The 24,227-nt window shown below is 35.9% G+C and overlaps 1 protein-coding gene across 1 annotated transcript in view; it reads right to left on the bottom strand.

The window, feature by feature from the left end:
* The window catches only part of al (aristaless related homeobox), a 348,232-nt gene extending 327,955 nt beyond the window's left edge, over positions 1-20,277 (bottom strand). Inside the window, exon 1 of the mRNA XM_083118330.1 lies at positions 20,076-20,277. Within this exon, the coding sequence (XP_082974456.1) occupies positions 20,076-20,196 (121 nt within the window). The 5' untranslated portion in view covers positions 20,197-20,277. The remainder of the gene's footprint in view (positions 1-20,075) is intronic.
* Positions 20,278-24,227: the final 3,950 nt, after the last annotated feature.

The raw sequence follows: 24,227 nt of genomic DNA, 5'->3' as shown, positions 1-24,227 counted from the left end.
TTCACTCCGAGTCTGTTCCCTCAAGCTGACGTTCCCTCAGCTGGCGTGCACAATGTTGCCAACCGCTAGAATTAGTGTATAATCTTAGTCACAACAGTTTTTATTGGGAGTGGAAAGTATAGGTGGCAGCAAAAATCCACCTCGCCCTGTCAATTGACACGTTTCGGTTCCGTGCGTATATATTTTTTGTGTATTATTTTATATTTTTATTATGCATTCTATTTCAACTTGTATGTTTTTGGTGTCTCGTTCGCTTATTGTATAATCATCGAATTTAGTAGTAGCTGTAATTAATACAACATACTACAGGGTGGCGCAAAAGTCAGTTTACTCAGAAAGCACATTGATATAGTGTATGTGCTTCTTGTTCTAAGTAATTATTTTTTTTAGGTATACGGTCGGTAACATTGTCGTGAGAGACGGCAACAGTGCACTCGTTATTCTTTTCTCGACAGTTGAGTCCCTGGCTTGTTGTAGTGTGGTTGTTTGTTGTCTGCAGGCAAGTTCTGGCCTGTGGCGTGTTGAGAACTGCAATGGCACATAAGTACACAACAGAACAGCGTGTGTGCAGGCTTCAATTGTGGTGGAAACATAATAAAGATACATCCGAAATGCTGGCAGGTTTTCGTGCCAAGTTTCCTGATGCGCCTTCACCAACACGGCAACGAGTGTGGAAACTGAACAAAAAAAAATGAAAAAAGTGTTGCAGATCACTGTTTTGTATTGCAGCAAGATGGAGCTCCTCCACATTATGGACGTGATGTTCGATTTTCTTTAGATGACACATTTGAAGAGTGGACGCCGTGATACCATTGCGCATTCTTGTGATTTGACGCCATGCGACTTTGCTTTGTGGGGAATTGTTAAGGATATGGTATACTCATCATCACCAGCAGATTTGCATGCACTGAAAGACTCAATTATCAATTCGTTTCATGTCATCAACAATGATACAATTTACTGCATCGTATTTGCAATTCTGTTGTTGATCGTTGCACACAATGTATTGCAAACAATGGAGGACACTTTGAACAAAACCACTGAAACTGGAATTTTGTGTATCTACTTGTATTTTGTATGTATACTTGAATTTTGCGTATGGGTAAACCGACTTTTGCGGCACCTTGTATTTTTTATGCACGGTTTTAACGTTTTGTACAATTAATTAGACATGTTGTCACTTTCACTGAGAAGACTAATTCTATTTGAAACATTCTAATAATGTTGGACGAACCGCGCCTTGGACAAACATTCTGTATAAAGAAGAGAAGTTCATCGAGTGTTCATACGTACAGTCACCGGCAATAAAGATGGGGCACGTAGATCCTGAAATACTCGCTTCCCTGCAAAGCGTGTTGCCTAACTCTACGGCGTTAAATTTTCAATGGCAACTTCTACCACCGCCGCAGTGTTAGGCAACACGCTTTGCAGGGAAGCGGGCATTTCAGGATCTAGGTGTCCCATTATTGCCTGAGACTACACTTTTCATAGCAAAATGTATTTATGATTGACTACAATTAGGCATTGTATGTATGATAAGCACAGCGTTTGAGCTCGCATCTGGAAGGAAATAAATATCGTATTTCATTCGTACACGGGAATAACTAGCTGATTGCCCGGTGTTGCCCGGGTATTTTTTAATCCCAATCTTCCATTAGACAGGAAAATAATGATATAGTGTAACATGAACTTGGAGTTGAACGGCATTGGGAGTGTCGCTATTCATCTTAGCGACCCCGAAAACTATGGATTGCACACTAATATCGGTCGTTTTCGGTCGCACATCGCGCTGCGACGCCAAGGGTCCCGGTTCGAATCCCGCTCGGGCTTGGTTGTTTGTGAATGTCCATTAATCAATTTCATCACTCATCCCCATCTTCGCAAATTAGCCAAGAGGCACAAAACGCGAAGCAAAATAAACTAAATCAATCAATCTATCAGGGAATTCGACAACTTTGATGATGTTCGACTGTTTCATCTTTTGATTTCAGTTGGTACTACTACATCCCGAAAACAAACTATATTTTTGTATCTGCAGTGCAAGATACATTTTCTTCATATCTATCCGAGAAATTAGTAGCGGATTTCACTGTATCTAAAATACGGTGGATAAGCGTATTTTCTTGTCTGTCGTCTATCCTTCTGCAACGTAATCAATGACTTAAACTAATCAGCAATGTTTTCTTCTAATCTGAAAATTCACTTTCTACTTTTCTAGGGATAAAAATTTTCTGTTTGCAGTTGTAAAAATAAAATATGTTTGGTTGAAAATATATTTCAACATCGAAAGGAAAACTTTTGTTAACTATCGGTCTTTCTTAATTTATCATTCTTACTGCGCCCCCAAACCCCGTGCGCCTCCCCCTCCCCACGGCGGGGTTTTTCAGTTCCACAATTACTACCTGAATCGTGCTAAGTATACACACACAACCCTAAATGTGTGAACCTAATATGTTTACTCCAGTAACATATTAAAGTGCTAATGATGCATTTTTCGCCCATCTGAATACACACAGAAATGCATGAATTAAGATGATTAGAAAGTTCATTTGAAATAAACCACACTTAATTGCGTCAATTGAAGCACCATAAATGCACGAACGTCGATATTTTGCATTTCAAGCGTTCGAAATAGACGTTCAATCAGATTTAGAAACATTAATAGTGATGAAAAAGCATTATTATAATTGTTTGTATTTTGATTGAGAAAAATTGTTTCGTACTGAAGTCACGTAGCTTAGCCACCATAAGGCTCTGTAGTTCATTACTAAATATCTCAACAAATGATCATAGTTTAAACGATTAAAATTATTAGGCCTATAGAATGGTAAATTTTTAATATATTTTTTTTAATTTTTAATTATTTTTTTTTTTAAATGAAAGATAATCTGAAAATAATTTGTGCTCTTAAAATGAAAGATTGATATTTTCGTATACAAGAGAGTAGCTGAATAATTCCTTGTTTGGGAATTTAAACTACCGAAGCTAAGGGGGCGGGGGAGAAAAGCAGTAGTACAAGCTAATGTAGTTTTCCTTATTTTTACTTCAAGGTTACAGAAAATACACCTCAAGGTTTTTCTGAAATGGACCTTGCACGATACAGTATTGGTCAGCATATCAAAATACAGTTGTGTTACATAGGATTATTATTATTTTTTCTTGTGTAGTGACTAATTTGACGAAATAATATTGTGCTTTTCAATTGACCATATTTTCAATTATAGGTCTCTTCAGTTCTTACGGCGGGCGCTCTACAAGCTGGCAAGGGAAGTGGGGAGCGGGGAATTCGCAGCAGACCAACCAGACAACAGCGGTGGCGCCGAGAGTTATGACGTGGAGGGAAGTACTACGTGCACCTCGTCCTACACGCTGCTGCATTTCTTATCGCGCTGGATTGATTGCTTCCCCACTTCCCTTGCCAGCTTCTGGAGCGCCCGCCGTAAGAACTGAAAAGACCTATGATGGCGTAGTTAGCAAATTTAAATATGTGAGCAATTGCATTTAAATTTCGCGAGAGAATAGAGAAGAAGCCAGAAGAAACACGAAAACTGATAAAAATGGAACAATATCGACCAAAAATACCGAAAAATGACTTAAAAGCAAGAAAAGAGGAGCGTAAAGTGAAGAAGAACGTGTAGTAAAGACAGTGTTTTTCTGGTTCTAACTGAAGGGAAATGGAGTGCTACCAGGATTAACATTGTTTTCCAGTCCAGGCCCAGAAAAAAACAACATGATTTTCCAACTTCCTAACCCTACATTATAACCAACGAACATAAAATGCACGACAGAGTAGGATTATATCAATTTCTTTAATAACAACATGTAGCAATATAAGTGGCAATATTGGTGGCTCACTCTGTCAAATTGTAATAGGTAAATTTCGTGATAAAATTATATTAAAGCGTATATACCTACTGGTATACGTAGATACTTGTGAATATATTCCAGTGTGCGAAATCTTTGAACATTGGTGGTGGAGGAATGTCTTAACTTACAAAAATTCATATGTATAAATTAAATATGAATGATGATATGATATAACGTTACATATTCATTACATTATTAAATATTGAAAATACATATTATTAATTTAAATATATATATAAACAAATAAATGAATTCATTTCTTACTTTTATATCAAGGACGTATTTATGGGGGTCCAGGGAGTCCGGACCCCCCCCCCCCGAAAGATTTATCAAGTATTAAAATTAAATAATAAAACATTTATTCGTTTAGGCTTTGTTGTATAATTTCCTCTGAACTTATTGGAAAACAAGGATTATATTGGGATCTTACGGCTTTGAAGGACAGGAAGGACGTATTTAGGGGGGTTCAAGGGTCACCTCCCGAAAGACTTACCAAGTACTAAAATTAAGTAATTAAAATATTAGCATTTGTTGCATAATCGATGGTATTAATTAATTCCCTCTGAACTTTTTACAAGGCAAGGATTATATTGGGATCATACAGCTTTGAATGACATTACAATGAAGATTTATGTACACTACTACTCAAAATAATATGCATAAGATATTAAGCAGAAACTTACTTTTCTCCAACTACATGAAACATCATTTCTGTTATCGATAAATATTCAATTATTCATCTATTTGACATTAATTCATTGCCAGGGCACTTGTTTTTATGTAAATTATTCCGATCATAACTACAGGTAAGCTACGTAATGAATATGCGCTGTTATATCTATATTCTTATACAGTCTTTTACCTATTCGTGTGATAATATAATATTAATTTATGTATTGTAATTAGTATTAATTTGACTTAATATAATTATTTTAATTTAAACATTATTATTGTTATTATTATTATTATCATTATAATAATAATTATTATTATTTCTGAGACACTTGGTTCGGGGGCCCCCAAAAACATAGTTCTAGATACGTGCCTGCTTTATATCTATCAGATATTTATACAGATTAAACTAATTTGTTTTCCAAGTGACTAAAAATGTCAATAAAATACAAAATAGTTGAAATTGTTTTATTATGTGTACGCTTGTTTTTAGTTTTTGCTTTTCCTCAATGTCAGCCAAACAGAATTTATACTTGTATTGAGGCCCGTAGCCAGAATTTTATTTCGGGGGCTCATTCCTTAGCTATCAGCACGGGCGTCATCATAAGTATTTATAGAGGGGGGTCAGGCCATACATACAACTTGATTAGTACAAATAATAATGACAATATAGCTATTATAAGTTATTAAATTATACCAATTTCAATCCAAATTTATTGATTTTACAAATGTACTCTTTAAAAACTTATACGCTAATTTCTGCAGCAAAAGTGATAATCACAGCAACATTATATCTGTGGGGCCTAACCCAACTCATCCTTTTAAAAGATGCCGCTAGATGTCACCCAATGTTCCTTCCAGATTTCGTCAATAAAAATTGTAATTGTTACAAAAATACAAACAATACCCACAGAAAAATTCTAAAATAATGAGAGGTACAAATTTATTTGAGGGAGATTAATTATGATGGGGTATGCCGAGATGAATGGAGTATAATCTGGAAAGCACTTGACAGATGCTATATAAAAGTGAAATTTAATATCGGCAGCAGTAGTACCATTACGAGTTCTGATTTCAAACCCGTATTAAAAAAGTTTGACTAAAAAAAAAGCATGTGTTCAGCTCAAACGATTGAACTAAAATGGAAGATCAGCTTCAGGACTCAATATTTAACATAGCACAATAGTTTCACACTAAATTTCGTTGTTACTGTCATCTAAAGTTGCAAAAACTACAAGTCTTAGGCGTGAATTCAATGTTTCTTTGGTTTTGTTATCTGCCTATTCCATAATCTATTTTTGCAATTGAGGACAACCCCAGTGTCGTGAAGCATATACATGATTTCACTTGACACCCGCTATTGTAATAAAAAAAATTGCCTTCTCATCCTCTCCCACTTTTCTTTTGTGTATTTCTTTTCTTGTATATTCTCCTTTCCAGTTTCGGATCATCTTTTCTCATTCTAGAACCTCTTCCTTCTTGTTTACTTCCTCTCTTCTCGATAATTTCTTCATATATATTTTTCCTCATATTTTCGGTCTGTTTCTTCTTTATTCTTTCTCTCCATTAATATTTTACTATTCCTCTTCCTTCTGTCTCTCTTTCGTCTGCATTACTTTCATATATCTCTTCCTCCCTCGCTGCTCTATTTATTTCTCTGTTTTTCTATTTCTGTTTGTTCTTTTTCACTTCTTCCTCTCTAACTTGCTTTTCTATCTCTATTCTCTCCCTTTCTTGCTTCTCTATTTCGTTCGTTTCTCTATTCCTTTCTCATTCTCTTGTTCCTCTATTTTTCTTCGCTTCCCTATTTATTTTATTTACATCTCTTGCTTCTCTATTTGCACAGTGGTTAGGATCCCACCGTAAACTGTAGGCCCAGTTCCGATTAGGCTATATGTACAGTCACGGACACTGCTGGGTTGTAATGATTCCATTGAAAGTCAATGCATTCATTACAACCCAAAACTGTCCGTGACTACATAAAGTGGATTAAAAAAAAACAATTCCCTTCCCCTCCTGGCTTTCCCTCCCAGTGTGCGTGTGTGCGCGCGCGCCTCGCTTCTCTCTTTCTTTATCTGTCTCTCACTTGTGATTCTCTTCTCTTTCCTTCACTCTGCCTGCCTTTTCAATTATCTCCCTTTCTCACATTTTCTGCCGCTTCTTTCATCTCTCTTTTATCTCCCTTAAGGCACTTATTTCTTATGAGTGTGATGGCATGTAGACATATTGACATCATGTTCGCATGACGTCATAAGAAGAGAATCACAAGTGCAAGATAAAGCGACACTCAGACATACACCGAAGAAGTAGGGGGGATACAAAACGGGGCAGAGAGGAGAGGAGAAATATAAGACATGGGAGAGAGAGAAAGAGGGAAGCGAGAGAGCGGGGGGGGGGGGTGGTATAAATAGAGAAACGAGCGAGAGGAGAGAAAGATATAGAAAAGCAACATGGTCGCCTGCACCAATCACCAACGACATCGAATTTACACAAACTGAATTTTGTTGTTTCTTCTATACATACAGTAAAAATCTAGAATATCTTAACCTTATTTACGAAAGTTCAGAAATATTATTTTAATATCCCTGAATGTTAGAGATATTGGTTCTACCAGTGGTGTGTCCAGGATTTTCAAAATGGGAAAGGGGCTTACGTATACTTTCTTTAGTAGTTAGCCCTCACTTTGCCATCTTTTCGTGCCTCTGACTTTATTTTTTAAGAGTACTGGAGCAAAGGGGGCTTATGATCCCCACAAACTAACTTTGTCCTTGGGCACGCCACTGGGTTCTACTGTACATTAGCATTCAATGTTAACTGGATATTATCCATTGTCTAATGCTTTAATAAGTGTAGTTTTAAGAACTAGACAATGGATAATGTCGAATTAACATTACATACTAACATTATTTCAAACAATAACAAAAATTAAAATCTGATTTTTCACTCATCTTTGTAATTAGGATTGAAATTTCATTTTTGAATGCTACTTGTTTGTTGTTCATTAATCTTAACTGTGCCATTAAAATGATACTCAACTAGTATTTTGTTTTTCTGCTTATCCCGAGTAAATGTCTCATGCAAAGTTTTCTTTATTTTTTATTTAAGGCACTTGTTCTTGTCATGAAGGCAAGAGAGAAATATTCAGAAGCTATTGTGCAGAGGAATGTGAAGCATATGAACGGACCGAAGAGGAATTATTCTGTGGTTGTTGTTGATATCCACCAACAAAGTAAGCAAAAGGTAGGTGTGTGTGACATATTGTTATCCGAAACATGAAAAATTACATTTCGAAACCAATCAGTGCTAAGAAAATCTCACTTTCCACAGAAAATTTACCATGGTGCAAGTGTCGCTCATGTTTTAAATTAGGACTTGCAAGTTAACAAATATAAATAGTATATTTCAATATTGAATAAATTTAAAAATGTCTTCAGATTATTTTTTCCTTCGCTTCAACATTAGATAGATTATAGGCTTATTAATTAAACTGCTTGACATAACATCCAGTGGCATGCCCAAGAGGGGTTGGTGGGGATCATAACCACCTCTTTGGCCCGGTTTTCCTAACAAAAGAACATCAAAGGCAGAAAAGATGGCCAATTGAGCTTATTAATAAAAATACGTATATCTACCCCATTTTCGAAAATCATGATAATTGATAACTAGAGCCCGGAAGTTCAGGCATGTATTTTCGTTAAAATAGGCAGGCAAAAAGGCATTTATAATGTGGTAAATAGGCACTAAAAATGAAAAAAAAGGCAAAATAAACCGAAAAAAGGCACATTTAGAAGTCGCTTACTTTTATCTATAATTTCTGGCAAAATGTTAAAATCTAAATTGGGAAGAACATTTCAATTTTCTCCGTCTTGATTGCACATAACTACAAGGTGCTTTTTAAGTTCTCAACATTCATTGATAGTCGTCTGTCAAAGAGAATGTTTTTCATAATAGAAAATGATCTTTCTACTTCGACAGAAATTATTGGAGCATACATAAAACAAGCTAATGTAGCTGGACTCATTTTGGTAACAGCATTTTCACCTTTTAGAATATCACAAATTGTTTTCAATTGTTTCAAGGCCTCATTTGCACTCACTACCCGTTATCACTTTTCCGCAACAGCTCACCCCTTTTCTCCTGGCACTTCCATCATCTGCTGCATAGATTCCTCGAAGATTTTCATGGATGCTATAATTGTAATTGTCTCTGGCAATGCACCATAATGTGCAAAAGTAAACTTGAATAGCACAGGAGTTTTTTCACTTCACGAATTGAAGCCGCTTCATTTTCTGGAAGAGCATCGATCACCTCACTGATTTTTTGAAGGTTGTTAGTATAATATATAGCTGCTGATATCCAGGTTCCCTATCTCGTCAAGGCTGGTTGCGGAGGTAAACTAAGCTCAGATGCAACTTCCTGAAATTTTCGAGTTCGAGAGGGAGATTTCAGAAATATTTTCTTTGTGTTCGAAATCAACCTGTCCACTTCAGCAGTCAATCATGCACAAGAAATGTCAACCGAAAGGCAATATCCTGAATCAGCATGAAATACTTTTTTCTCACACTTTTCTCCTTCAGCAATGTTGAAACATGCGTGAGTTCAATATTACTTAAATAAGGCGAAAATTATTCATATAATAAACGGAAGAAAAATAAATGCCAACAACGTTTTTTGGGAGAAAAATAATTTATATACACATATTTTTTTAAAAAAATGTCAAATTTCATTGAAAAAGGCAAAAAAAGGCATTATAATTAAAAATAGGCAGTGGGGTCCCAAATAGGCAAAATGAAAAGGCTTCCAAAACATTCGAAACAACATAAGAAATGTATATCCGGAAAAATTTTATCAATATATGCAGTAGATAAAAAGAGGCATTTTGCCAAACTTCCGGGCTCTATTGATAACATACATGTAGTCTCTCTTTCGCTCTCAATGTGTATGTGTAACTTATACTACATGTGTTCTTTATTTGTATATAAAATCCAAAGAGTTGAGCTTAAATTTGTTTCAGTGGTGGAGTTCTTTTGTGGAAAATGATTTCTGTAGTTATGGGCGTTATAAATAAGGATATCATGCCAATTTCCTGTTTAATTTTGCTTCTTGACTGCTTAATGGCTCTTTTATTTTATATATTTTATTACTCGCTTTTAAGCTTCCTTTCAAATGTGTCTCAAGCACAATGTCTATTATCTTAATGACATGTGGAATATGCATTTCGAAGTCAAAAGGTCATTTTAGCTATAAATTTACCCTACCATCTGTAAATACAAACTTACACCAACATATGGAAAATTCAGGATACACTCCTGAAAATATTTTCTTTCTTTAAATGAAAATGACAAATAATTTTAAGTAACTATATATACATCATGGCCAACACAAGATTCAGTCATGAATTTTCTCTTTCATTTTTTTAATTGCTTCAGATACGCAATGAATGGCTTTTAATATTTTTTTTCCTCTATTAACATACAAGTTTTTAGCACATCAAGCTACCTATCAAAGACTTGGAAATTTAATTATTACAATGACATTTGGTCATGGAAAGTGGTACAGGAGGAGAGGTATCTGTTCTCCCTTCATTTGTTTTTCTTCTTCATTCATTCTTTCTTATTTCTCTCCATTTTCTATTTTTCAACCTGTTGTCTCAATTCCCCCTCTCACTCTTTGTCAGAGAGAGAGAGAGAGAGAGAGAGAGAGAGAGACTCCTTCCCTCTTTCATTTCTTTCCTTCCCTCTTCTCCTATCTCTCTCTCTCTCTCTCTCACTGCATTTCTGTCATTTTTCTTCTCTTCAAGATGCACATACCTAGGTATGAGAGAGTTGTCTTTCAGAAAGATAAAGAAATAAATATATGTGTGTGTGTGTGTGTAACCTCTATCTTTCATCTTCTCTTTCTCTCTCTCTACCAGCCTCTCCCTTTTTCTCTCACTGCATTTCTTTCTCTCCAAGAGAGAGAGAGAGAGAGAGAGAGATTGCGAGAGAGGAGGGAGAAATGTGTGTATTTGAGAGAGGAAGTTATCTCTCATTATTTCACTATCTTTAAAGGTTTAAGTGGGTGTCTCTATTTCTATCTCTCTCTCCCTCTCTCTCTCTCTCTCTCTCTCTCCTTTCTTATCCTTCTTATGTGGAGGCAAGAGAGAGATGAGTTTTAAAGGGTTCCTGATTGTAATTCGTATACAAATTACACCATTCAAAACTATGTAATCTTTTCAGTTCTGCTTGTTTTAATCTGTTTTCGTCCCACATAAGTCCCTAATTATTTTATTTTCAAAGCTCCACGTCATGTTCCTCTGTGATAAAGTGTCCACTGTTTCACATTCATATTATATGATAGAACAGAAAAAAATACTGTTTTGTATTTTTTAAATCAAATTTTTATATATTAAAGAAGATAAACGTTTATGAAGAGAATTGAATGTTCTATTTGTTTCCTGTTTGTACTTTTCAATTGCTAATATCGTTCGTAACTGGCTGGATTTGGAAATTGATTTGAACAGGTTATCTATAAGAAAAATTTTGTTTAACCTATGTGTGTTGTGTAAAGTATTATGTCACTTCGTTTTGGCCTATAAGCATATAATAAGCATATAACAGAATCTGTCTCCTTTACAGTATAAAATTATTAATGCTATTATATTTACACCAGCAACATCTGGTAATGTTTTCCCAGTGTCAATTGAAATGTGATGTTTTGTAATAAAATTCAAGAAAAAATATCATATTTATGAGTACTTCATTCATTTATTTTCAGGAAGTATCTCCATTTGCTAACAGAAGATTTAGAAAATGAAGCACCTTATCTGGTTGGCGCTATTAGTGGGAGGAAAGTTGTCCTGGTAGCTGTATGGTAGAAAGTGCAATGTGTCACTTTACAAACATTTATCTGTGCACTTGTTGGCATGTATTATATTTTTAATTAGGCTACCCCGAAATCTGCGCTACATGTATGGCAGTTGACGAGTACATACTATTAGGCCACAAATACAGACTGTCGCCTCAAGTCATCTATCTTATGTGAGAAGTTCAAGGATTTAAAGCAGAATGTGCATTAAACACCAGTGTATCTGTGTCAAACAATAAATGTTCTGTCTCAGGATCTTCTATATCATTTGTTAGTATGAATTGCACCTAAGTTTCTCGACAATGCTTTTTACTCCTGCATCACTTAATTTTTATTCATAATTGAAATGTTTCGATTTTTCTGTGATTGTTAATCTGCATGTATACGGTAAGACATAAAGATGTAGATTAAATGGAAAGGAAAATCAATTTACTTATTTCTTATGATTATGATATCTCATTTTGTGCACAAGTTATTTTCAGAATGTTCTGAAAGTGTTATTTTTATGTATTCAATTTAATATTTGCACATATAACCATAAACTCACAAAGATACCACTTTGAAACAGAAAAGTGTGTGTATATGTGAACAAGAGAAGCCTTTTATTTATTTAAGTGCAGCTTTAAATCAGTACTCTTAAGTAGGAGGATACTAACACCCACATTCCCCTGCAGTAGAGAAATTTACACTAGGCCTAAGAATCCCTCCACCTAAAAATTCCCAGTAAAAAGGAATTCTGTCATTGTGCACTAAGAAGTATTCTCAGCATGTTCTAAATGTGTGAATGAAATGTACCATAAATGATAAAAAATAATTTCCAGAATGTACTTTACACACTTGTAGAATATTTAATATTGACAATACTCTTTTCAGCAATTCCAAACTTCTAAAGCACATTAAATGTGAAGTGCTTCAAGAAATTGTACGAAAAGTGAAATATTTTTTACAGTGGAGAAATGTATTGGAACTTTTCCCTTGTAGGTATGCAACCCCCATGAGCAAGAAAAGGAAAACAAATTGACGCACTTAAACGTGTCACTCTACACACTAAAAGTGCTCCAAATTGTTTGACTCCAAAGACACGTTTTGGTGCATCAAACAAAATATCCTCTTAAATGTGTCATTTGACATATTTATTTTGATGCCTTTAGGTGCATCATCCAGTTTTATGCATTTTTGTGAATCATATTTGACACATTTATTTTGATGCATTTAGGTGGATCTTTCGGTTTGATGCATTTTCAATGTGTCGGAGTAAAGAAAATTATGCACTTTTGTGTGTCAATTGACACACTTTCAGTTCTCTGAGCCTTTGTCAAAAATCCGGTTTAAAGTTTCATGCATTTTTGTATATCGTTTATAAAGGTAACGCCAAACTGCATCATCATCTTATGCATTTTATGCACCTTCCTGCACTAAGGTTGCACTAAAAATTTGGTCTGACCTACAGACTTTATGCATTTTTTGTTTCAACTGATGGATTTACTTTTGTTTGTGTGTCTGGCGCCTCCACTAAGGAAATTTCAAATATGTTTATTTACTTTTCTTCTTAATACATTATAATCTTTACTTCAACCAATTTGGGAAATAATGAATTCAAAATTCCTTTCATATTATCATAAGAAATATCTTTTCCATAACTATATTTGTCAAAGAATTGCTTCGTGAGAATCATTCATATAATTTGATGGATGCATAATAAAACTCCATCCGACAATGAATCAAGACACTAAAATACATTTAAAAACACGCACCATAATCTATATACCATGGGATGCGACAAAAACGTCTCAGCCACCCAATTTGACAGAAAACAAGATTATACATTTGGACATTTAGTTGTGTCATTTTGATGCCTTTAATATATTTTCGATTTTGCGTGTTCCTCGTAACGTTAAATAGAATAAATTAATTAACACTAAAGAATTGTACTTACGATACATCCTATACGCTCGAATAATTAACAAATTAATAATACTTCTGCCGCAATAGTCACTATGGATGAAACGAAGTTTAGTATTGAAAAGTTTGTAAGTACGTGTTGCAGAGATAGGAGAACGGAGGAAGAAATCATACGAATCTTGATGTAATTACTTCAAACATTCAGTTAGATTTATTAGGTGTTGACAAAAAATAGATTCCTGGAATGTGAATGACATCTGGTGCAAGCTGTGGAGTCGGGGGCGACCCTAGATAAAAAAGTTTCTATATTTTAAATTTTAAAAAAATAATTCCTTTATTTATAAATACTTTAAATATTACTGTTACATAATACGTTTACTGTAAGTATGCATTTATCGTAATACTTACTTGATGATATCAAAATAATACTAATATCTTAGCTTAAAATGCTACATGATTATGAAATGTATGTTTTACGTTACGCGGCAGTGAAAAACTGTAAGTTTTGGAGTCCCTTAATTTATTTTGTCATGCCTAATAATTGACTATACGTTTTAATATGTTGAATTATATAAACCACTTCCAATTATATTTTCATCTCTCATTTATTTTTTATACATTGTCTTCATCTTTCTACATCCTTTTGTCGTGCATGTACTTACACCAAATCGATATTTATCCTCCAATAATTTATTTATATTATTTTATCTTGTGCTGCCATCTATGTTCCTTTCCTGAAACTCACATCTTGTTATCTCTTGTATCTCGTGTTAATGAAATATCTGGTTCACAACAACTGTTTTTGAAACAAATAGCTATACGCTTATATAATCAAAATTGAGAACAACACCCCGATTTGCCCCTCTCGAGGTTGGCGACCTGGGCCCTAACTATAAAAGTTGTAGTGCGACATAAAACTGACGAAAAAATATATACAATAATCATGGATTTCTCTTTTCGATGAGCCAAAACTAGCAACCCATTTAATTCATCCAAATCTTGCGGTTTATTTTTTTTGTTTTTATGTAGCCTACATTTCAACCGTCTTCACTAGAATTGTTACTTTTGGAGTTTTGCTGCATGTGTGGAATTGGTGTGACCGTTTTCGAATTTTATTTCTAGCAACGTGCCAGGTTCTTCGTGTTTTTGAGAATATTTTTCATTGGATCCCAAAGGTACAGTGGGTTGCATCAGCAGTCATGCTGCCAAGATTCTCTTTCTTGTTTCCTTCCTTTCCTATCTTTCGCTCCTTTGCCCTATTGCTTCCTCTCTGATGTTTTTCTTTCCCTGATACTCCCCATCTACTTCATTTCTTTCTCTTTTCCAATGTAACTTTCTTTAGGCAGAATTCACACCGAAGCGGCAAGTGTCACTTGAGGATTCCACCAATCGAACGCAGGCTTGTGCGGCCTGTCATGTCCCTACCTTGTGAAACATTGCTGCTGATTGGCTCGTTCTCAAGCGCACACAGAACCCAAAACGTGTCAATTGACACATACGGGTTGACTCCAATAACACATTAACGTGCATAAACTACAAATGATGCAGTTTTTGGTCTGTCAAAATACACACAGAAATGTATAAAAGGACAATAAAAATGCATCAATTTGGAAAATCAGACAAGATAATTTATAAGATAACAAAATTTCACTTTTAATGCATCAATTACGCAGCTAAATGTGTAATTTTGTTATGTTTCAAATTATCTTGTCCAATTGATCCATTTTTAATGCATCACACGGAACACCAGTTGATAAAAGTGCCCTTTTATGCATTTCTGTGTGTATTTTGACACACCAAACAGAGCATCGTTTGCAGTTTATGCACGTTATGTGTTATTGGAGTCATTATGTGTCAATGGACACGTTTTGGGTTCTGTGTGCGACATGTGCCGCTTTGGTCTGAAATCTAACTCAGTCTCTGTCGCTCTCTGTGTAAATGAGTGTGTGTGTTTCCTTTTCTCCTTGTTCCTTTGTTGATTTGATTCGATTTTCTACCAAATTTGGCTAAAATCGCGAAGATGAGGAAGACTCTTGACAAGATGAAATGGATCAAGCGACAAACCCAATAGGACAGAACAAAACACAAGCGCCACGGAGGATTATACTGGCCGTCAGTACAGCCGTAGCGGAGAGGTTAACATATCGCGCTACACACAGAAAACTAAATGCTTCATATCGATTGATGCACTAGAATGCATCGATTGATGCACTAAAGTGCGTTTTATGGCTTCTTCAAAAATTCAGATTCACATTTGATTCATTTCGGTGCATTTTTGTATGTCGTGAAAGAAACACCATCATTTGATTCAAGTGAGGAATTCTTTCAGCCGAGATGCACTTTAATGCATCATCTGATGCGTTCTGATGCACCATAATGCATCTTTTTTGATGATGTACTTAAACGTTTCGTCTGAGCTACATAGAGTCATTAGCTCAGACCAAACGTTTAAGTGCATCAACAAAAAAGATTCAGGAAGGTGCATCAAGGAACATCAACTAATGCATCTCGACTTAAACAAAATCCTCACTTGAATCAAATGATTCACTTTCGTGTTTCTTTCATGACATACAAAAATGCACCAAAATGCATCAAATGTGAATCTGATTCTTTGAAGAAGCTACAAAACACATTTTAGTGCATCAATCGATGCATTCTGGTGCATCAATCGATATGATGCATTTAGTTTTCTGTGTGTAGAACCACTGTCAGTACGGACAGCTGTGGAGCTGTGTGGTGAGGGGCCCTTTGCAGTCTCAGCTGTCAGCATTATAGATGTTAAAATTTTAATCTTCAGATATTTTTATTTCTTTGGAGTTTGTCACTGAAGAAATGGCGGTCTAAAACCGTCAATTTTCGCTGCTATCCATCGACCGTTAAAAAAAATGATCGTGACCGTTTTTAAAGTAGACACGGTCATGACGTAGCTGCTCTAATTAATGTATACTTTGAATGATTTACTTTCAAACAATATATTTATGGTATAAGCAAATGTAATTTATAATCATTATTTATCTTTATGGATGATAACATATTTAAGTTGAAATTTATAAAATGGTTGTGTACTGATTTTAGAAATTAATAGGCAGGCTGTTAAATTTTTAACGGTAGAATATTGTCAGTTTTACGGTAACTTCTAACAGTTCACATAACGTTTTCATGAAGATTTATTTTAATTATGACCTGCCCTTCGTGTAGTTATTAATTAGGGGCTTGTCCTTACAACTCATACACCAAGAATGTCAATTTCAATTTCCCAAATTTTCTGCTTCCTGTGCCCGTTTTTATTTTAGCTGAAATGCTGCTACAATTGAATCAATCGCAGTTACACACAGAGCTCAAAATGTATCACATCAAGGTTGATGTACTTCTACTGCATCCATTGGCTTTATTTTTCTGTTTTTATTTGGTGTTGTAAGTCCACTTTATGCACAGTAATCGGGACTGGACTTACAGTTTAAAGTGGGATCCGAACCATGCTATTATGGTTTCTCAGAAATGATCTACGTTGGTGAATATTACATATTACGCAGAACAGTAGCTAATAAAAGTATCCTTTGATGCATTAGTGTGTGTATTTTGATGCACGAAAGATGCGTATTACGTGTTTGTATTATTTAGCGTCACTTTCGTGTAACTTTTGGCTTAATCGCGACGATGAGGATGAGTTATGATATCAGCAGAGGAGATTTATAAAATTCGGGCATCTATCCTTTGTTTTGGGTCCTGCTTATGGCCATTTCGGTTATTACTTAGTTAACCCAATTAATTTAATTTTAATGAGACGTTTTTAAAAGATACTTGTGGTTCACTGAACGGCAAGTTTGTAAGAATTCACAGCCCTGGCTTTTGGGGGGAAAAATTCAGATGATTTAAAATCAATTATCAAAACATGCAAAATAAAATATGCTCTTATGACCTAAAATTTTACAAAATATGCTCTATAATTTGAAAAATATGGCCTTATAACTAGACTGTTTCAAACATGCTAAAATGTTTTCATATACATACTATTTTTAGTTCACTTTATGGGCCCTGACGAGTTGAAATACACAATGAATACTTTCTGTAAATTTTTAATTAAAAATGAAAAAGATTTTGCTGCAGTCCAAAAAAACAAAAAAAAAACCTCGAGTAAACATGGGAGTAAGAACGAATCCACTTGGAAAATGACCGTATATTTATTGAAAAAAGCGAAAATATGCTGAATATGACCGAAAATACATCAAAATATGCTTTATCACGTGCCAAATATGCCAAAATATGTCCTTAAAAAGCACCTTAATTCAATTAGTTTCTATATATTTAGGGAACACATAACGCTTATCAAAAATAATATGTAAAATCATAAAAATCCTAGCCAACGGATATGACATTAATTTCTTGCCATCACATCAGGATTTATCCTTAGATCAGGATTTTTTTCCACGTTATTAAGTTCAACCCTCACTACATTATAACATTGAATTTTAGACATTTTGTGAAGGAAATTTTTGTGAGTGATTTTGAAAATGGAATTCACGTAAACAAAGTTTACAATTTTCATGTCAATGTGCTTCCAAAGATAGAAAGTGGATTAAATGCTTACTGTTCTATGTGCATTCATAGTTCCAAATTGAAGGATTTGTATTCTAGAAAACCAATACTTTAGCATTATCTAGACAGAGCCATCTATTGAGAAAATGATGAAACTACACATTTTATTCTGAAATTAAGGTAGTTAAGAAACATATTGCTATTTTATGAAAAACCTAGACGTGATGGGCAAAAATGGATTTCATTTTTGAAATCAACATGCAGCAGGAACAACAGTCATCTGTGAGTCATCCAAACCCATGCAGGCCGGTGTTATCTATGCATGATAAAACCTTACAATTTAAATAACAAACGGTCGCGACCCGTTTTTTTGTAAATTAACAGCCAGGCTGTTAATTTTTTTTACAGTACAACATTGCAAATAATTTTACGATAACTCTCAACAGTATATGTATTGAAAGAAAATCAGCAGATGAAACGCAACTGTTGTGGGTAAATATGTAAGCATGCGTAAGTTATTTTTTTAAATGTTGCCACATTACTTTTCGATTTTTAGTACATATTTTTAGAACACGGAAATAGTTTTCTCTGTATTTATGTACCTAAAAATTAGTATTCTAGTGTTGCCAGACGCTAATAAAAATTTCAGTTACTGGAATACACCCTTTTCAAAGGGGGTAGCATAGGCAAAAACAATTTCAATCTTGGGTCATTCCATGCCAAATCAACCAATAAAGAAATATTTTTGTACCTTTAGGATTCTCGATTTTTTTTATTCGTTACAAAATTTAGAATCTTTTGGACTCTAAATTTGTGAACTATTCGCTTTCAAAAACTCAAGAATCGCAATATTTTGACATTTTGAAGTCTAGTAAGAAATGAAATAGTAAATCCACTATTTAACCTATCTCAAATTTGTATCAATCTCTTCTGCTTCTAATGAGCTTTAATTTGCAATACAACATGATTGCCTAATTCGAATACCACAGTCAATGTTGCATTTCAAATTACACACAAAACCCAAAACGTGTCAATTGACACATGTTGACTCCAATAACACATTAAAGTGCCCTAAACTGCAAATGATGTACTTTTGGTGTGTCAAAATACACACAGAAATGCACAAAATGGTACTTTATCAGCTGATGTCCCGTGTGATGCACTAAAAATGCATCAATTGGGAAGATCAGAAAATATCATTTCAAAGCGTAACTAAACTACACATTTAGTTGTGCCTTTTGATGCATTTAAGGTGAAATTTTTGTTTTCTTTGAAATTTGCTTTTTTGCTGAGAAGATACCAGTTAGAACCGATACTTGAAAATTGCAATAATTAAGATTTGTTCAAAATATTGCTCAATGTTGGTGCGTAAATTTTCTTCTTCAATTTTATGCATCAATTTACCATGAAAAATGCTTTCGAATGTTCAAAAATTACATCAGAATATTGAAATAGATGTTGAATAATCAAAAAATACAGTTTTTCGTGCTACATTTGTGCAAAATAAAAATAAAGTTTGAATTTTGCACAATATCCACGATAGTTAGATTACGCGAAAATATCACGCGGCATTTTCGCGAACCCAGTGAAACACCAAAATGCAGGAAAATTATCGGCTGACCGATACTTTCAGATACCGATGCATCGGTTCAGCCTTGATTTTTAATGCATGACACAAAACACCAGCTCATAAAAGTGGCCTTTTATGCATTTCTGTGTATTTTGACACACCAAAAAGTGCAGAATTTGCAGCTTATGCACCTTAATGTGTTATTGGAATCAACGTGTGTGTGCCAATTGACACGTTTTGGGTTCTGTGTGTAAAGGACATTAAAAACAGAAGATAATTTTGTTTGATTGATTTTTTTAGTCCACTTTATGGACATAATGGCTAACCGGGAATGGGTCTACAGTATAAAGTGGAATCCGAACCACTATGTGCCTCCACCGGGTATCGAACCCGTGACTCCTTGATTACAAGGTGACGACGCAACCACTGCGCCATCAGGAAGACACTGGAATTTCCATAATGGGACGGTTATGGGTTCTTATGGATTTTTTCATTGTATTATAATGTGCGTGAAATTCGCTAAATGTTGTTGTCTTTCATGTAAAAACTATACAGGGCTATAAAAACACAATGACACTGGTTATTTCCGTGAGAACTTAGCGGTGTTGTTGTCAGCAGAGGGCTCCACGTGACTGCCACGGAGGCGTGTCCGAGCGTTAACCATGCAAATAGAGGTACTTACCGATATCTGCAGCGTCGCAACCCCCTACGATGCTCCTGATTGAAAACACCGACTTTGCCGCCCTCTGCGCTTTGTCCCTCGGCGGACTCACCGCCTCCCGTGGCTTAGTGGTTAAGTCCATCTCTCCCACGCACTTCAGCCCGAAAACCTTTCTCACACGCGCTCACGACCGAGTCACATTTCACTCAGCGCACACCTGTTACACTTTGTTGACAACGTTCGGCCATGGAGAGCCAGAGTGGCGCGTTCCCCACCTACCCGGTAGATGGCAGGACGTGCTTTGTCTCGTCTGCACCGTTCGCTCGCCCTAGCTGCTGCCGACGCTAGAGGCGAAAGTTCCGTCTACCAGCGCGCGATTCTCGACCTTATCGACAACGCTGCTACTGCGCTTCGGAAGTGAGGCCTGCTCAGAAGCGTGCCGGCTGCTCGTAAATCTGCAAGAACCGACTTCCTTTTGGGTCGTGGCCAAAAATACAATGTAAAGGGGCAGCCAATAAGAGTTCTCTGCCTCCAGTAATATGAGCGGCATCTCCGCCCCACATACATGCAGCAAACGCCCCTCGGTAGGACAAAATGGCGTTGGTAATTAAATCAATCCAACATCATTAGTGAAGGAGCGAGAGGTCTGACGTCATGGGCGTTCATTGCCTCACAACTTCATAATCTCTAATAGGGTTCGTAAAATGGTTGCCAGCAGAAAAATTCAGGGAGGCGAATCGAAAAACTGAAGTCAGATAAATATATTGACACCATGTTTACATCTCATTGCAAGAGAGAGTAAAAAAAGATATTAAAATACCTATATACAGGGTGTTGCTGTAAAACGTCGACAAACTTTGACAGCACTACAAGGTACAACTTTTCGTGATAACGTCTTGCTTGTTAGGCCTTGTTCCCGACCCCACGAGCCCTCGAAAATGGCATTTTCTATCATAGCCATGCAGCCATGCGACGAAAATTCATGGTTGTCAGTGGTGATATTATTAAATTTTTGTCCGATAATACTCTAATGGAGTTTTCAGACCGCGAAACGATACGGGAATCTCTCACTTTGTGACAAGCGACATGCAACACGTGTCCCATCGATTGAGTGATTGATTTGTTGTTTTAAGTCCACTTTAAGCACAGATAAGTTAATTGGGACTGGACCTTCAGTTTAAAGTGTAATCCGAAGCACTTGTGGCTCCACCGGGTATCGAACCCGGGACTCCTTGATTACAAGGCGGAGAGGCTCAAGTGCCCCATCGAGTCTCCAGAAAAGCATTCACTGCGCATGCGCTAGGAACAGACCTCACACGGTCTCTCTCTCGCTCGCTTGCTTAGAAAGGAAAAAGCAGAAAAGACAAAGGAAGAAAAAAGAAGGCAGAAGAAAAATGATAGAGCTCTCTCTAATTCTTCTTCTTATTTAATTTCTGTCTCTCTCTCTCCTGCAATTTCTTCATTTCCATTTATGTCTCCCTCATCTCTCTATTTCTTCTTTTCGATTTCTTTCTTTCCCTCTCTCTCTATTTCTTCTTTTAGATTTCTCTCTCTTCTTTTCGATTTTTCTCTCTCTTTCTCCCTCTCCCTATTTATTATTTTTGATTTCTCCCTCTCTTTCTCTCTCTATTTCTTCTTTTTGATTTATATCTCTTTCTTTCTATCTCTCTCTCTATTTCTTCTTTTCGATTTTTCTCTCTCTTTCTCTCTCTCTCTCTATTTATTCTTTTCGATTTCTCCCTCTCTTTTTCTCTCTCTCTATTTCTTCTTTTCGATTTCTCTCTCTCTCTATTTCTTCCTTTCCATTTCTGTCTCTACCCCCTCTCTTTATTTCTTTTCGATTTCTGTCTCTCTCTCTCTATCTTCTTCTTTATTTCTGTCTCTCTCTCTACTGCTGGCTGTTCCACTCAGAGTATTTGAAAAATAACGCCCTCAATTGCATCCCCAAACACATTTTGCAACTCCCGGTACTCTAAGGTTGGAAATGCTACAGGCCATTCTAGTAATTAGCATATCCCAAGCTTATGAAATGTTAAGCCATCATCTGGCAACACTGAGGAAGAAAGGCAGAATTTTTAAAATCCCAAGAAATTAATCTCTGACCCAGGATGGGGCTACATGAGTTTCCATCGGTGTTTCTCATCTTTGAGGAATTCTATAAGGTAGCGGGTCCGATCTGAAGATGCTATTTTAGCAGTCTCCCCTTGATAAGTGATGTGCCTTGCCAAAAAAACAGAGAAAATAGCAATTAGTAATCTCCACTAAGCCACGATACTGTTCACGTAATTAATACTAAATATAAAACTATTAGAAATCGAAGCAGCATACAGTAAGTGAGCAGAGTTTCACCTGTCGCTTTTATAATCTTGTAAACTAGACTTTTCCCCTGCAGTTTTATGACTGATATAATGCCCACCATTTATTTATATTGTATTCTAATAAAACAGGTTTTTTTGTTACCGTGCATTGACATTTGATGGTCCACGCCCGCCAATAAACTCTTAGCGGAACTTCTGAGGTTCCTTGATTAGAATTTATTTTTTCTTTTTCTTTTTCTTCCTCTTGCAGGTATGGTCTTCCTAAATTTATTTTTTCTTTTGGTCTACAATTTAATAATTTTCGAGGGCGACGGCAATCTTGCACCTTCAGAACATGCTGATTCCACTTTAACTGTTCGATACCAGTTGGAGGCACATGGCACAATGGTTCGAATTCCACTTTAAACTGTATAGGTGCAGTCCCGATTAGCCTTACTGTGCATAAAGTGGACTTAAAACAACTATTCAATCAATCAATTCAATTGACTTTAACTAATAATTTTAAATTTCTTCCACCGCTGCTTCGAACTTACCTTTATCTCTCTCCTTTTAATTCTAAAAAATACATTTTCTCAAGAATATTGTACATATCACAATTCGTATGGAAGAAAAGTAATATTTGCTTCAGCATAATAATATTTTCCTGCAAAAAGCTCACAATTTTGAAGCAAATTATTCCCATATAATTGGAGTAAAGTCCTATTGCATGTTTGTTTCAAAATTTAATGAGCACTTATTGTTAAAATGCAGTCATAGACGGACGCTATTATAGGTACTACATCTACGTCGGAGCGTCAGTTCTTTTTCGTTTGTCGCTAGATGGCAGTGAATTACTTTTAATTAAAGTACAAATTTAATACGCTATACTACATAAATTTATAATTCTTGTAACAAATAGTCATACCTTTATAATAGTAAAAACATTATCTTGTAAATCTTTATTGAATGTTTTAGAATTATCAGTGCGAAACGTATTTTTGCCTACTTCTCATAGTAAGTTACTGTAGAAATCTGTTGAAGGATAACTTTAGGTAACTACCGTCCGGATCTTGACCATAAAGGCATAACCTATTGCCATTCTCACCTTATACCCCAAAGACTCGGAAAGTGCGTTTATATTTGTGCAAGATCTACATATACATACAGGGTGAACAGAAATTATAGGGACAAACTTCAGGAGATGATTCCTGCCAGGTAAAAGAACGAAAAAGTTCACATCAACATATGTCCAGAAACGCATATTTGCCAAGGTATATGGCACTGAAGAACGACATCATCCTCTCATAACAAAACTCACAGTGTGCTTTTTTGTGTTGGAGATTGTGTGATTGGAGCTACGTGGAAACACCATGGTCCGTTATTCTTACCAGGAACAAGCCGAGATGGTCTTCGTATACGGTCAAGCAGATGGAAACGGTCGAGAGGCCGCACGGATTTATCGAGCCACGTACCTGGACAGACAGTACCACCCAAACCACAAAGTCTTTGCAGCCATTTATGGGTGTTTGTGTGAGCATGGGTCCTTTCACATGAAGAGTGGCCGCGGCATGTGCAGGTGATTCTCTCTCCCAGATCTGGAGGAACATGTGCTACACGATAATGAGAACAACCCCAGTACAAGCTCCAGGCAAGTAACCCGCCAGCATGGTGTAAGCCAAACTACGGTGTTGTGTATATCCTGCATGAAAACCGCTACTATCCCTTTCACCTGCAACGTCTGCAGGGATTATCACCAGCTGATTTTCCTCCAAGGGAATGGTTTTGTCGCTGGTTTTTGCAACAGGCCACCACCATATTGGGATTTCTGTCGTCAGTCCTCTTCACCGATGAAGCGACCTTTGGTAATAATCGTCAT

This window comes from Lepisma saccharinum, chromosome 3, assembly GCF_977018435.1.
Source record: "Lepisma saccharinum chromosome 3, izLepSacc3.1, whole genome shotgun sequence".
In the NCBI taxonomy this organism is placed as follows: Eukaryota; Metazoa; Arthropoda; class Insecta; order Zygentoma; family Lepismatidae; genus Lepisma; species Lepisma saccharinum.
The sequence above is the reverse complement of the archived record's forward strand: the minus strand, read 5'-3'. Positions and strand labels throughout refer to the sequence as shown.